General features: G+C 47.1%; 1 protein-coding gene across 4 annotated transcripts in view; it reads left to right on the top strand.

Moving 5' to 3' along the window:
• JAKMIP3 (Janus kinase and microtubule interacting protein 3) overlaps nucleotides 1-14441 on the top strand; it is a 41006-nt gene that overhangs the window by 23630 nt on the left and 2935 nt on the right. For 2 of the 4 annotated variants that reach the window (XM_035892900.1, XM_035892901.1), the window contains exons 9-18: nucleotides 42-170; nucleotides 1730-1858; nucleotides 3870-3953; nucleotides 7044-7106; nucleotides 7489-7587; nucleotides 8780-8878; nucleotides 8968-9027; nucleotides 11492-11557; nucleotides 12008-12076; nucleotides 12181-12258. In XM_035892900.1, the coding sequence (XP_035748793.1) occupies nucleotides 42-170; nucleotides 1730-1858; nucleotides 3870-3953; nucleotides 7044-7106; nucleotides 7489-7587; nucleotides 8780-8878; nucleotides 8968-9027; nucleotides 11492-11557; nucleotides 12008-12076; nucleotides 12181-12258 (876 nt within the window). The remainder of the gene's footprint in view (nucleotides 1-41; nucleotides 171-1729; nucleotides 1859-3869; nucleotides 3954-7043; nucleotides 7107-7488; nucleotides 7588-8779; nucleotides 8879-8967; nucleotides 9028-11491; nucleotides 11558-12007; nucleotides 12077-12180; nucleotides 12259-14441) is intronic. The other 2 variants (XM_009637355.1, XM_035892902.1) reach the window with 2 other exon arrangements.

Genomic DNA, 14441 nt, shown 5'->3' on the forward strand with positions numbered 1-14441 from the left:
GCGGGGCGCGTCTGCCCCCGCTGACACCTTGTCTCTGTCAGAAGCCGGTTGTGGAGACGTTTTTTGGCTACGATGAAGAAGCTTCTTTGGAGTCTGATGGTTCCTCTATCTCATATCAAACTGACCGGACAGATCAAACCCCTTGCACTCCTGAAGATGACCTGGAGGAGGTATTCATCAAAAATACATGTTACTTTGTTTTGAAACTTTGCTACTCGTTTTTAATGAAGTTCCTGGTCTGTAATATCATTCATTCGTCATCTCTGACCAGAAAATGAAAGATTTATGTTAAATTTAATGCTGTGCATGTTGCTTAATATCTCTGGATCTCAAGTCTCCAGTAATTTCACAACTTTTAGCCAAGCTGGAAATATTATATCCTAAGAATATTAGATTTGTAATGGGTTTGTAGGCTAGAGGTCTAAAAGGACTGAGGAGTTGGACAGCCCTAGGAAGATCCATTCACACGGAGATTTCCCGGAGGTTTGTGCCAGTGTGGTTTGGTTCAGGTCCTTCTGTTTGTCATTCTGAGCTCGGCACAGAGTGCAGCCTTGAGCGCTAAGCTCCGTGTTTTTGGAAGGAGAAGCAGGCAGTCACACAACGCACCGGTCCCCAGAGGAAAGGCTGTCTCCTCGCCAGCGTATCGGGGCCGTGACTGTTCTGGAGGCTCTGAATGCAGAGTACGCCAAGTTCACTGGTAATGCAAAGAAAAGGGAGTGTTCCTGGTGTTTCGCAGGGCTTCCCTACAAATGCATTCCCGAGTGTGTGCCGGATCGCTGTACCGTTACCTGTTTCTGCGTTTAACAGGAATCTTGTAAGAAACAAAAAGTTCCCAATGGTGACTTTGCAGCCTTTTTACGGTGTGCTGGCTGCAACTTCTCATCTGCTGTTTCAGCTGCTTCGTGGGTTGTAGTTAGATCCGTTAAAAGGGAACCTAAAGAATTCCTATCTCCATCACCACAGATACACGACTGGTTGCCAGGCATGTGCCACACGGCAGGGAATCAGAATGTATTCTCTATGTATGAGCCTATTTATTTTGCCTTCCTGTATTGACTTTTTTTTTCCCCTGTTCAGCTAGAACGAAGTATATGCATGCAGCCAGCAGTATCATTGCATTTCATGTCGAGTGAAATACTCCAGTCAACCTGACCTGAAAGCATTCAGTGCTGGATACCATAAGGAGAGCGAAGAAGATGAAGGGCTCTTTTCATGTAGATGTCACCATTTCTACACGTGTTAACTCTAGATTAGTGTTTCAATAATTGAGTGAGACTGTCAGGCTGGGCTTACTCCCCAGATTGGAAACCTCTTGTTGTTTCAGTAAAGCTGTATTTTCACCTTTCAATCTGGTGACTTTGCCTGTTGCAGTAATAAAGGGCGATTCAGTCGTTAGTATGTTGGCTGGCGAGTTAGTATGTTGGCTGGCGAGTTAGTATGTTAGCTGGTGAATTTTTATCTTTCCAGAGTGGGAGGAATTATCTTTATTATTTTCTATATTGCATTTTCTTGGAGTAAGCGGATGCAAGAGATGTTTAAGGGACAAAAGAGAAATAGCCTGAGGGCACATGAACAAGATTCATAGAACTGCGCTTCCCAAATTGCATTTTGAAAATAATAATTTTGGCACTTTTTAGAGAACAGAAATGTAATCCACTCTTACAATATTTTTTACTTTCAATGCAGAAAGAAAGCAACTGGTGCAATGCTAATTCGTTTTTGATTCCAGGGCATGGCCAAGGAAGAGACAGAACTGCGTTTTCGGCAGCTGACGATGGAGTACCAGGCTCTGCAACGAGCATACGCCCTATTGCAAGAACAGGTCGGAGGAACATTGGATGCAGAACGAGAAGTTAAGGTCTAAATGGCTTATATTACATGAAAATAAAGGATTGTAATTGTGCGGGGGCTTCCAACTGTACTTGCTCAGGCTCTTTTCAAGCTAAACTGGGGTCAGCCAGCCCCTCCAGCATGCTGCCAGCCAGGAGTGCACGCAGGGGACTCAGCTGGGCTGGCAGCCAAGGTGGGCTCCGGGGTCTCCAACTGCGGCCAGCTTGTCCGGCGGCCCCGCGAACTGCGAGTTGGCTGGAGGAACCACCATTGCTGCGGTTTAGTTTTTTCACCTCTGAGCAGTTTAAGAGAAATTCAACGACAATTTTTATGGGAAATCCTTAAAATAAAGCTATTTTTCTCTAAAAATCCAGGATGGATAGCCTTAAATATGTAATGCTTGGTGTTTAATTCCTTCTGGATTCTGTGAGATTACATGATTCCTCATAAAAAGTTTAGGAGGCTTGTAGCTGACATTCTTTTTCTTAATTAAACTGCCAAGTGTCCTATGCCATCCTGCCTGCCTATCTGCCTCGCACAGCCCATGTGGCTTCAAGCATCTGGCAAAAAATGTTACGTTTATTATGAGTATGTTGTACATTACAACAAGTTGGCAGGACTTACTATGCACAGAATGCAAGGGTGAATACAGTAAATAAAGGGACAAATTCTGTTCTGAGCTAACAGTTTGAAGTTTAATAGAAGAAATGTAACTGCAAAGTCTTAATCTGGCTCTATATTTATTGTATGAATGAGTTATCCAGGACCACTTCAGGCAGTCCAAGGTAAGGATGACAATGCTGGGAGATACCCCTATCATCCAACCTCCGGTGGGGACACCCCCAGCACCTGCGGCACAGCACCACGTACCACCTAGCTGTGACCGTCCCAGCTGCAGGCAGTTCCCTGGCCCCCATTAGACATCAAAGCAACGGCCAAATTCCTCTAGCTGAAGTCCAGCATTGCAATAATATTTTGGCTTTCCCAGCTGTATAACTAGTCTGGTTTTCTTCCACTGAATATTTCAAAGAATTACCTTCTAATTTCTCCAGTGGCGAGCGCCCCTCAGCCACCCAGGTGTAGCAGCATCCCTTGTCTCCCAGCGCCCTCCCTGTTTGGCAGCCACGGATCACCTCACTCTCGCTGAATGCTCAAGCTGCATTAAAGCTGACGTTCTCAGAAGCGTGCGCTCTGCTCTGCTGTTTTAGGGGTTGCACATGTAAAGAAAACTGTAATGAAACAAGACATGCCCAACTCGAACAGTTACTTGGGTTTACTTTTTCCATAGTGAGGCAAAAAGAGAGAACAGCGCTGGTAACACAAACAAATAAGATCATTTTCATTGTAAATCACAAGATAAACAGCAGATAAATGGTTTGAGGAAAGAAAATGTTCTACAAACTGATATTTATCAAATACAACAGCTAATAATAATGACATTTATTCTCCAGAAAATGCCTGTAGGAAGGTGGTGTGTATTTAAATAAGCATGAAGGTACAAGTATAGTAAGAAGTTACACCGTAGGACCATAAAACAGAGTACTAAAGGCATAAGGAGGAGCACCGGCTTGTAATGCTACGTATGTAAGGTCTGTTCTGAGCTTTTTAGCTCCTCAGAAATGTAAAGGAATCAGGTGTGGCATAATAATTTTCATTTGTCTTGATGGAGAAATGAATCTTTGCATTACACTGGCTTTTTTCAACTCCTTGTTTTAGGCCAGGGAGGCTGCTCGCTGCACTCTCGTGACCAGCTGTAAGAAACCAGTTATGTTTTGCTGTCCTGCTGTCTGCCTAATGGGATGCTGGTTTACGTTAGTCTTGTCTTAAGTCTCAAAGTTATTATACTATCTCACAGGCTTCTTTTTATGATTAGTGACTAATGTTATGTGCTCAGCTGCAAATTTATCCTGCCAAAGAACTTCAAAAATTATTTCTTAAAAGTATTTAATGTTTTAAGTATTTTCTGTACCTGTGTTAGCTTTTGTCTTTTAGAGAAAGTTTGATTTATTTTTTTTTTCTTTTTCCCTCGTATCCTACAGACACGTGAGCAGCTCCAAGCAGAAATACACCGATCTCAGGCTCAGATAGAAGACCTGGAGAAGGCTCTTGCTGAGCAGGGACAGGTAATGCATGCGGCCAAACACCAGCCCCTTCTCCAGCCTTCGTGCTGGGAGCAGGAGGGGGCTCTAGAAATGTGCCTGTTCGTGTTGTGGTGTAATACTGCGGCTGCTAGCGAGTGTTTATGTGTGTGTAGAATAACCCTGATGTGACTTTTCCATAGCTGTTTCGTTTCACACAAAGCAGACGTACTAGGGAAGCCATTACCCTCCCTGCCAACATGCGCCGCAGTGACCTACCCTGCACACCCCCATCACCTCTGCACCCCCAGCTTAGGAGACATTAATGTAACCTGCTGAGGACTGATTCAATAACCATGTCTATTAATTGAGAAGAAAGCACTCAATACAGGCGCTCTAGTTGGTTTCAAGGAGAGTCAGGCGTGCAAGGGCTTTTGAAAGCCCCACTCTCCACTCCTCCATGTGTTAGTACCTCAAGCACCAGCCCCCGGAGCCCTGAGTGCTTACACGCTTGCATCAGTGCTTACACGCTAGCTCCTGAAATCAGCACCCGCGAAAGCCCCACGTATCTTTGCTGATCTCGGTGCCTCAGTTGCTCCGGCGTCGTGGAGAGAGCAGCGGAGGGTGCCTGTGTGAAAGGGCCTGTGATGCGCAGGTGTTACAGCAGGGGAAAGCAAAAGTCGGCTGGAAAAGGAGTGCCTGAATTCGGTAATAGTACAGCTGTGAAGTCAAAACGGGTGCCATAATATCTACGGGATGCGGGGAATTTCTCTGCAGTCAGAGAGTAAGGAATTCCCACGCTCATCGTCACTGCTCGAAGTCCCAAACACAGGGGCTCTGTGGCATCCAGCTGACAGCCCTGCCATTAGTCCCCCTTTGTCCCTTTACCCTCCCGAGCCTAAAATTGCTCTTGGTTGTTTTATTATGCATCTCCTGCAGGTTAAATCAGTGAATAGCAGGTCAGTTCCCTTATCAGTTTTAAAATGTATATAAATACTGAGAAAGTATTATGGTAAAGAGAGGGGACTGTTGTGTCTGGCAAGAAGTTGGTCTGCTTTAAAATCTCATAGACTACCGGTATTTTTGATACCTGGGAGAAAGTTGGGAAGGTAAAATAAAGGAATAATACTTAGTTTCTAATGAAATGTTCATTTGGTGAATGGAAAAGTCAGCTTTCCTTACCAGCAGCTTTCCTTGTAGTGCCACAAGGTTTTACTTCCCTGAAAGGAGAAAAGCAGGCGTTGAACAGAAAGGGAAGGAGGAGGCGCCCAGCACAGGCTGTGCATTTTCAGCAAACCCAAAGTGGTTCTCATCATGAGGAAAACTGCTGTGAATGCTGCCTTTAAATGGGGGGTAAATTTGTGGATTAGGGCTATTTGAATCGCCCGCTTCAGCTGTTTGTGTAGGTCGCTGCGCAGCCTGTTCATGCAATAGCTTGGCAAATCACCTCTGTAGTTCTTTCAAAAAGGATTAATTTGAGATACAATGAAACCTCGCTCTAGGAAATTGAGTCTAAACGATTAACATGAAGTACTTCACACTCGACCAAACATCTACTGGGCTCTGCCTTTTTCACCCTGTCAGGCATTATTAAGATGTCTTATTTTTGCTTTGATTTGTTAAGGCTTACATTTGGTAGTTTTAATTTCTGAATTCACTGCAAGGTGGCTAGCTCATTCAAGGCTGGCTCGGTAGTCTGTCACGCTGGTCTGACCTTGAGACTTCACTCTGCAAAGCCAGCCCCACTCAAGGTCTTGGCAGGTTTGGGTGCCACTGCAGTGTTCAGTGGGGGACGTTCAGCCCCTGGCACAGACCGCATTTCACAGAATCACAGAATGTCAAGGGTTGGAAGGGCCCTCAGGAGCTCACCCAGTGCCACCCCCCTGCTGAAGCAGGCTCACCCAGAGCAGGGGGCACAGGACAGCATCCGGGTGGGCTTTGAATATCTCCAGAGAAGGAGACTCCACAGCTTTTCCATGCTGTTTATGCTCCTGGCTGTTGCATGCCATCCAGATCCCTTTGGACTGCAGTGCTGAGGTCGACCTATCTGCCGGTCGCACGCATCCTTGCCTAGCGAAGGTTAGAAACTTCTCCCTCGTCGTGTTCCCCGAACAGAAGAGCCATGATGGTGGTGGGAGTTTGTGCTTCCCTGCCCGCAGAGCCGAGCGGCTCTGAGCGCTCTCAGTGCAGCCGTGCGGTCCCTCAGATGCAGGAGGATCCTGCGCCCACACCACCGAAATCGGGGAGCACCCTGGCAGCGGGGTGGCAACTCGAGCCAAGCGCCAAAGCTCCACCACGCAACGCCCTCCTCCTCCTCGTGGCTCGGGTGAACTCGTCAATGCTGGCACCGAGGTGCACGGTCTGGAGGTGTGCATGAAGTAGCATAACACAGGAAAATGTTAAAAGGAAAATGCGCCTCAAATTGGAAGAGTAGAGAATTTAAAACCACCCCGCACGCTGGCAGCCAAAGGCGATACAGGGCAGGCACACCTCTAGCCTGGGGGTAGCCTTGAGAATGAAACATTGCAGACTGCAAATATCCAGCCCCCAGCGGGAAAGGCAAGAATTGTTCCCTTCCCAGGCTGTTTCTAGCTCGTGTCGTATTTTTCCAGCACAAAAAAATCCTCAGACAAACCCAAAACCATAAAATGTTTCTCGAGAACTTTAAATATACGAAGTCATTTGATCATTACCTTTCCAGCTTAACCTCTCAGTATTGGTAACCTGACTGATTACTGATATCCTGGGGTTTGTGGCTTTTATATATCCATCAAATTAAGAAATTGGATTCAAAATAAGGTTCCTTTTTCCAGAAATATGTAATTTATATTCAGTGTAATTGAAATTTGATTGTAAACGTGTAGCTAGAAATATCCCTCTTAATGCAAACCAATCTTTTATCCAAAAGCGGGTTTTAAATCATTGGAGTGTTTCCATTCTGCTTGTATACCACAGGCTGTTAAATAAGACAGAAGGGGTGATCTTTCGTGTTGTCGATAATACTGGAATTCCAGTCTCATGTGTAATATTACCTGTCCCTCTTCTCTGGATGTGTGTTTTAATGAAATACATGCTGCTGTGTTTGTGCTAAACATTGCCAGCTTCACCTACAACATTGGTCATTTCTTTTCGAAGGACATGAAGTGGATTGAGGAGAAGCAAGCATTGTACAGAAGAAATCAAGAACTGGTAGAAAAGGTGTTCAATGTTTCTATATCTATTATTCAAATAGTATTTGTAGCTTAAGGAATGCAGAAGGTACAATATTTTAATCTGTATCACACAGCTCTACTGGAAATAATTCATGTATAATAACAAGATCCTCATCAATCTGCCAGAAAAAGTGGTTTTCTGGCATTCCCTGTTGAATGTCCCGGTCTGAGCTTGTGTGAGAACGTGGTTGCAGGGAAAAGCCCCGCGTTTGCCCGGTGCCGCGGTCCCCGCTCGTGCTGACCCCGGGGCATGGGCTCAGACCCTCGGTGCTCGCGCTGACCCCGGCATTTCCCGGCACAGCCAAAGCGCGGCGGGTCTCGAGTGACACCCTGCAACTGGTGCTAACACGCGTTGCTTTATTTTGCAGATAAAACAAATGGAAGCCGAGGAAGCTCGCTTAAAACACGATGTCCAGGACGTTAAGGATCAAAACGAGCTCCTGGAGTTCAGGATCTTGGAGCTTGAAGTGAGCACGTGTTGCAGCCACGGTCCTGCCTGCCTGCCCTGGGCTGCGGCGAGCTGTGCCTGGGGGCTACGCGGTTTTGGGAGCTTGCCCGTGTTTACTCTGAAGAGCTGCATTGCACTGAACGAGACCGAAGGGTTTGGTACAAAGTGCTAACAAAAGAGAAAAAAAAGCCCAGACAAACACCCAGGGATCCATAGTGGTGTTCTTGAGAGGTTGTTCTGGCAGTCTGACTACTTAAGCAATTTTAAGGTCCGGAAGATTGGCTCATGATGTAGATGCACATTTTACTGTACTCCATCTGTTCTGAAAAAGCAAAGAAATAAAACCAGAACAGATCGTATACGGGAAAGGAAAAGAAAAAGGAACTTTTTCGTCATTGCCAAAAATCATTGCTGTGTTTCACCTCTTCCTACACCTGCAGAGAAGGAATCACGTGGCCTGGACTGTCCTGTTTACTCCCCTGAGTCTTCTGTTTTCGATATCATTCCTGGCATAAACAGACTCCATAAGCTCTTGGAAACTGTTTTCCAAATTCTCCATAGAATAGAATCATAGAATCATAGAATGTTTTGGGTGGGAAGGGACCCCCAGAGGTCACCCAGCCCAACCCCCCTGCAGGAGCAGGGACACCTTGAACTACATCAGGTTGCTCACAGCCCCGGCCAACCTGGCCTGGAATGTTCCCAGGGATGGGGCCTCCACCCCCTCTCTGGGCCTCCAAAGAGAGAATAACAAAGCAGCCACATACAAGAAAAATTTAAATGCTATTTATATTACACTAGGCATAAGTGTATCGTTTTGTTCAAATACATTACGTAGACAAAACACTAGGTAAGCGGTCAGGATCAGTGCCCAATGAGGTGGCATGGTGGGAAAATATGAGCGCTGTTAATACGTACGTCTGCCTGGCTTTGCAGCGAGGTGGAGGTCTTCCCTGCCAGCCCTGAGGACCCTCCCCAAAGTACATGGTCTGGCCAGAGACATGGCTGCTGCTCCTCTCCTGGCGGCGAGGGTCAATAGCCAGAGGGTGCAGGAGGAAGGGTTTCTGGGCGCTGGGCACCCAAAATAAAGCAGCTCGGCCATAGCATTGCTTTGCATGTGTTCAGAGTGAGCCTTTTTCAAACCCTATTTACCACGTTCCCAGTGGAGCTGCCATCTGTGACTGTTAACCAGGCAATTATTGTCATTTCAGGAGAGAGAAAGACGATCGCCTGCCATCAACTTCCATCACGGCCCTTTCACAGAGGGGAAAAGCCCTCTCCAAGTCTACTGCGAGGCAGAAGGTGTAACAGTAAGGGATTCTCGTTCCGTACTTTCCTTGCCCCAAATAAAATCAGACGCCCTGTTCTGACGCCTCGTTTTCCATTTCTCTCTTGTTAGGACATAGTAGTAGCAGAGCTGATGAAAAAGTTGGACATTTTAGGGGATAACGCCGTAAGTGTATGTTCCTTTAATAAATTGTGCATGCTTTGGGAAATATTTGTCGTCATGTTCAGTTAGCAAAGCCTTCTTGGTTTGCTACTGCACAGCCTGTCCTCCCTGTGATCAAAGCACTGGGCTACGTGCTGAGCATTTTCTGGCTTTTTAAGATTTTGTTGACCGCCGCCTGACCAGAGCCATGCAGGATCTCGGCATCACGGTATCGCTTTTAAATTTTCAATGATTTGGAAAATATTTTGAAACTCCAGTGGGTTTTTTTTCTGGTTGCTGTTCACACATGGTTTGTTTATTTGCTTGCTTTGCATTTGCTTTGCTTTTGCATTTTCACAGCTGTGTGTTTTATATTTGTCTAATAACCCATAAACCTTTGATAGCATCCAGGATATTGAACAAAAAGTTACAATAGCAGCATGAAGAGAAGAAACAAATAATAAGAAATTAGAAAGCATTTCTCCTTTAGCAAATGGAAGCGATTAATTATACCGATAGTTATGTATGGAGAAGATATATATGCCCTTGTGTACTTTTTTTCTGTACTCTCGTCTGTCAGCAGAGCCACAGAGCCCCCATGGCTGTGAGGGGCAGAGGAGAGCACGGGGTCTGCAGAAAGGTCCCCAGCATCCTTGCAGCTCCCCCCTGAGCTGCCCCAGCTCTCCCCTGTGCCTCTGCACATTTTGGATACCAGCAAAAACACCGTCCCCAGGGCCACGGGGGCAGCCTGGAAGCACCTCTTCCCACCTCTCCGGTTAGACCAGTTGGGTCGCCATATCTCCATCCTCCCCAGTCTCTGTATTCACAGGCTCTGCCCCACAGCATCAAGCCAGGAGTTAGCGGAGGCGCTGAAGCACGTTGCTGTCTTCAAGGGTGTTATTAATGGCAGGGGGGTCCCCTGCAGGGCGTTTTGGGACAGCGTCCCAAACAGGCAACACAGAGACAAACAGGGACAGAGAAAGAGGTGGCTTCTCTCGTGTTTGCTATTCCCTTTCTTTTCCTCTTGGCTTCTTTACTCCTATTAACGACCTCTAGTCTATGGTGTTATTTCCTCCGGATTCTTTTTTTCCATACCAGAAGCTAATTCCAGCTGCGACACAAGGGGGAGTTCGCAGTTCTGACCTCAGACAGCTTTAAGGCAATGATAGACTGTTGTTCCCACTTATTTTTTTTCTTGTTTTCACATGTTTCACACCACAGCCTCAGCCACCGATGGCAGACTTTGCCCCGTGGGTGCACGTTGTCATGTCTGGCTGTTGGGGGGGTCTGGGAAAGCGAACCCGTGTCCTGCCCGTGTGCAAGTGCTTCCATCCTTTTCTCACTTGCATTTCTGTAAAGACCCTGGCTGCTTCTAGCTGCTTGCCACCCAACCGTCGTGACTTAAATACCACTCTGAGTAAGGCGAACCCTTGAGAGCGCACTCTGGGAGCAGAGCAGAAGGAAGGGTCAGAGGGGTCCCACCCACCCCCTGCAGCCTACGGGGTCGCTGGGACGGGCACAGGGAAAGGGGGGCTGGGGGGCGCAGGCTCCCTCCTCTTCCCCACAGGCAGGGCAGTCCGGTCAGGGGAGAACTCGCAGAACAGGGAAGGACCCCGTTAATGTTCTGTGTGGGCGGTTTCATGTCTAACGTAACATAACTTGTTTGGAAAAGAATGACTGGCCTTTATGGAAGAGCCAATTTTCAGGGGTCCTCAGGACAGGTCTCCTCCCGTCCCTGCCCGATAGCACTTTCATTGCCCCCAGCCTTGTGCATTAAATTAAAGTTGGCCATCGCCACCCTTGGTACCAGCTTCCTAATTACCTAATTACCCTGTGGGGATGGTAGCACAGGGAGACTGGATCCAGGCAATACGGGTCCCGAATGGGAAGGACTCACTTCTGCTGCTGAAGATGCGGCCAGAGTAAGACCGAGGTTTGGGATGAAATGCAAAACATCGTTTCAGTATTTTCATTTTAAAAAAAACGCAAACAGCAAAACCCCCCGAAACATGAATTGGAAAACTGATGCCTTAACAAGTGTTTTCCAAAACTATGACTTCTGGCTGTGCAGAATAAGGATTGTGCCTTAACCTCCTGCACGCGTGATGGAACACGGAGGACTCAACACTGCGTCTCTTTTCTTAAAGGCACATCGTGCCGAGCTTGATTTTGTCTTGTGTAACTGTGTGCTTATTCCCTGTTGGGGAAGAACAGACCCAGTGCTGACACCTTTTTTTTTTTTTTTTTTTTTTTTTTTTTCTGGTAAACATGGGAATTTTAGAAGAACTACCTGTATGTACGAAAACAGTTCAGCGTGAACAGTTACAATTGTTTCTACATCAGTGCTGCATTACAATACTAATTTTCCTTGCTTTAGCTTATCGTTCCTCAAGCATATTTAATTTCACATTTATTTAACACAGCAGTAGCCCAATTAGCAGATTGATAACAAGACGCTGGGATTTGTTGTAATTGTATTCTGCTTTTGGTGCAGAATCTGACCAACGAAGAGCAAGTAGTGGTCATACAAGCGAGGACAGTCCTCACGTTGGCTGAAAAGGTAATAGCGACCGCATCACCCATCCGTAAACGCGCGTCATGAAAGGGTCTGGCCCTCTCAGGATAGCTCACTTGAAGACACTGGTGATGGAAATTAGAGTTCCATCACAAAATGCCCCAACTCTTCATGCGGAATCACACTGACACCGGTTTTGTCAAAGTAACAGCAACATTCAGGCAATACAGACATTGCTTACTTTAAAACGGTACTTAATTAGCAAAATGATGTTAGAAGGTAGATGGCTAGGCCTGGAGATAGTGCTTTTTTCCATCACCAATACATACACAAGAAAGGATGTAATGATTAAGTTAATTTTTCTCTTTTATTGAGTGAATCTCAGTACGCCCTTGCGGGGAGCGCTGCCACAGCCTGCAGTCGCAGCGAACGCCGGCTAGGCGGGCGGCCTCTGCTCTTTAGGCTTAGGCACCCCATCTCTCTTTTTGTGCACAGTGGCTACAGCAGATAGAAGTGACGGAGTCTGCGCTGCAGCAGAAGATGCTGGACCTTGAGAATGAGAAGGTACGGAGAGAGGAGGGGAGCGAGGCGGCGGGAGCGGCAGCAGGAGGAGCAGTCGCGCCACGGCTCCGGCCGTTGTGCTGACTGCCGCTTCCTTGTGTCCCCAGGAGCTGTTCAGCAAGCAGAAGGGCTACCTGGATGATGAGCTCGACTTCAGGAAACAGTCCCTGGACCAGGCTCACAAGGTGAGGAAGCCAGCCTTGACCGAGTTCCGCCACTGTGATTAACTCACCCTGTGTAATGAGCGTAGTCTGCTCTCTGCAGAGGGTCGTGGGGCGACCCGAGGACTAAACAGGCTGAATTCTGAACAAACCACCCATACCCTGAGCTACCAGTGGGTCCCTTATGAACCAAGTTCCTTGTCTTTGCATGGTCCTTGCAGGATTAGGACCTAAATGCTAATTTATTAAACACAAGTTGTAATTTAGCAGAGGTTTTGGTGAAGGGCTGATCAGAAAATTATGTTTTCAGTAATTTGTCTTTTCCTTCCAAAATAGAGATTTTGACCTAGGCATTTCCTTAGATCTTAGATTACAGCCTCTGTAATTGAAACAGCTGGAGGCATTACGTGATGCTGTAAATAGGAAATTAATCTGCTTTTAGGTCAGGCTCATCATACGCTGATCCTAACCCATTTCAGCCATCTCTTCAGTCATCAGCTGTCTCGTTTCCTTCAGTCAGAGTTCGATATAAGCCATGAAAGACATAAGCACATAGATTTTCATAGCAGTTTATCTCATTCCTTCAGCCCCGTTTGCACCCTGAGCACGGTTACACTTTCTGAGCAGTGATGAGTGTTTATGCCCTTCTTCGGGATGCCTGTTATCCACTTGCACCTCACGCCATTTGGGGGAGCTTTCGCTCAGTACACTTTCTGTTCCTGTAAGGATGAGCTTTAAGACAGATTTTGCCCAATGCTGAGCCATATCTGGAGCCAATGTCTATGCGCAGTGGAAACCCTGGGAAGCGCACGAGCCCCTCTTACCTGTGGTCTCAGCCCTAACTCCAGATTATCTCCTGCAGCCTCGAGCTATTCTGAGAAGCAGCTTGGTGCAGCCAAAGGCTGAGCCTGTAGGATTCATCTTCAATGATGAGCCCTGGGAGAGGTGATCCTCTGGGTCTTGGGCGAGTTCTGAAACAGATCCATAAATCGGAGTTTGTGAAAACTTGCAGCAGCAGTAGAGTGGGGAAAATCGTATGGCATCGCTTGAACCTCCTGGTAACGTCACAGAGTCTGCAGGAGAGCTCAGACGCGGAGCCGTGGCTGTCAATTAGGGCATTACCCCTGTGGCTCACAGCCAGCCACTCGCCCTCCACCCATCAGGTGGATCTCCAGTTCCAGGATCCCAAATTCACCAAAGGGTCCAACAAGAACTACCTGCTCCTTGGCTCTGCCACTCATGGAGATGGAGAAGGAACGAGCGTAATGAATGTGTTGCAGCCCATGCAGGAGTCGCCAAGGGTTACGTGCATTCTCCTCTCATCTTGGAAAGCGTCACGCGCGTGTCCCCAGGCAAAGCCATGGGCTTTACTCCCTGGCATAAATGCAGCCTGAAAGCAGCAAGAAAGCTTTGTTCTTCCCCGAAATTTGAGTGGCAAAAGCTCTTTTGATTACTGTAATTTGTTTCCCTTCCATGTTTCCTTTGTGCCCCTTGAGACGAGGTGCCACTAATCTTCCCCCGCTAACTGCAGCCAACAAGATTACCAACCGTAACCGCTAAGCTTTTTGCACGGTTTTCACTCCCTTTGGTTGCTGGCGGGGAAGTTTGCTCCAAGAAGCACTTGGCTCACACAGGGACTCCTGACACTGCTGCTGGTCTGGAGACCAGGAATTCCCCCACACTCCTCCCTCTTCACACGTCAGTGTAATCAGAGACAGATAACGGCTCTATAATCAAGGGTTGGGGCTCAGCAGAAATCTGCTTCTGGTAACAGCATTTTGCTGAGACAGTTATGGGTAGCAGCGGTGTTGGCATTATTTTTAAAGGTGAAAGCAGAATCTTCTTCTGAGATCTGATCTGATCTGATCTTCCCAGCAGAGATACCATGGTTGCTGTCTTTCAGTTGTCATCAGTATCTGTAACGCCTGCCATGGCATTGTTATTCTTGTAAATGCCTGTATTCTTCTGTCCTGACTCTGCTAAGACAGCAGCCTCCGATGGAAAAACTTGTTGCTTTTGAACGGAACTGAATTATCACAACAGACACCTTACTGCATTTTCACACGGCCTGTCCCGAGGTTCAAGCTGCACCATTGCAGCAGACGCATTCTCCTGAAGCCATAGAGAGCTCCACAAGGTTCAAACCACCCTGTTGCAGTCATGTTCTCCTGAAGCCACGGAGAGCTCTGCAAGGTTCAAACCACCCC

Source organism: Egretta garzetta, unplaced genomic scaffold, assembly GCF_000687185.1.
Source record: "Egretta garzetta isolate BGI_Z169 unplaced genomic scaffold, ASM68718v1 scaffold164, whole genome shotgun sequence".
In the NCBI taxonomy this organism is placed as follows: domain Eukaryota; kingdom Metazoa; phylum Chordata; class Aves; order Pelecaniformes; family Ardeidae; genus Egretta; species Egretta garzetta.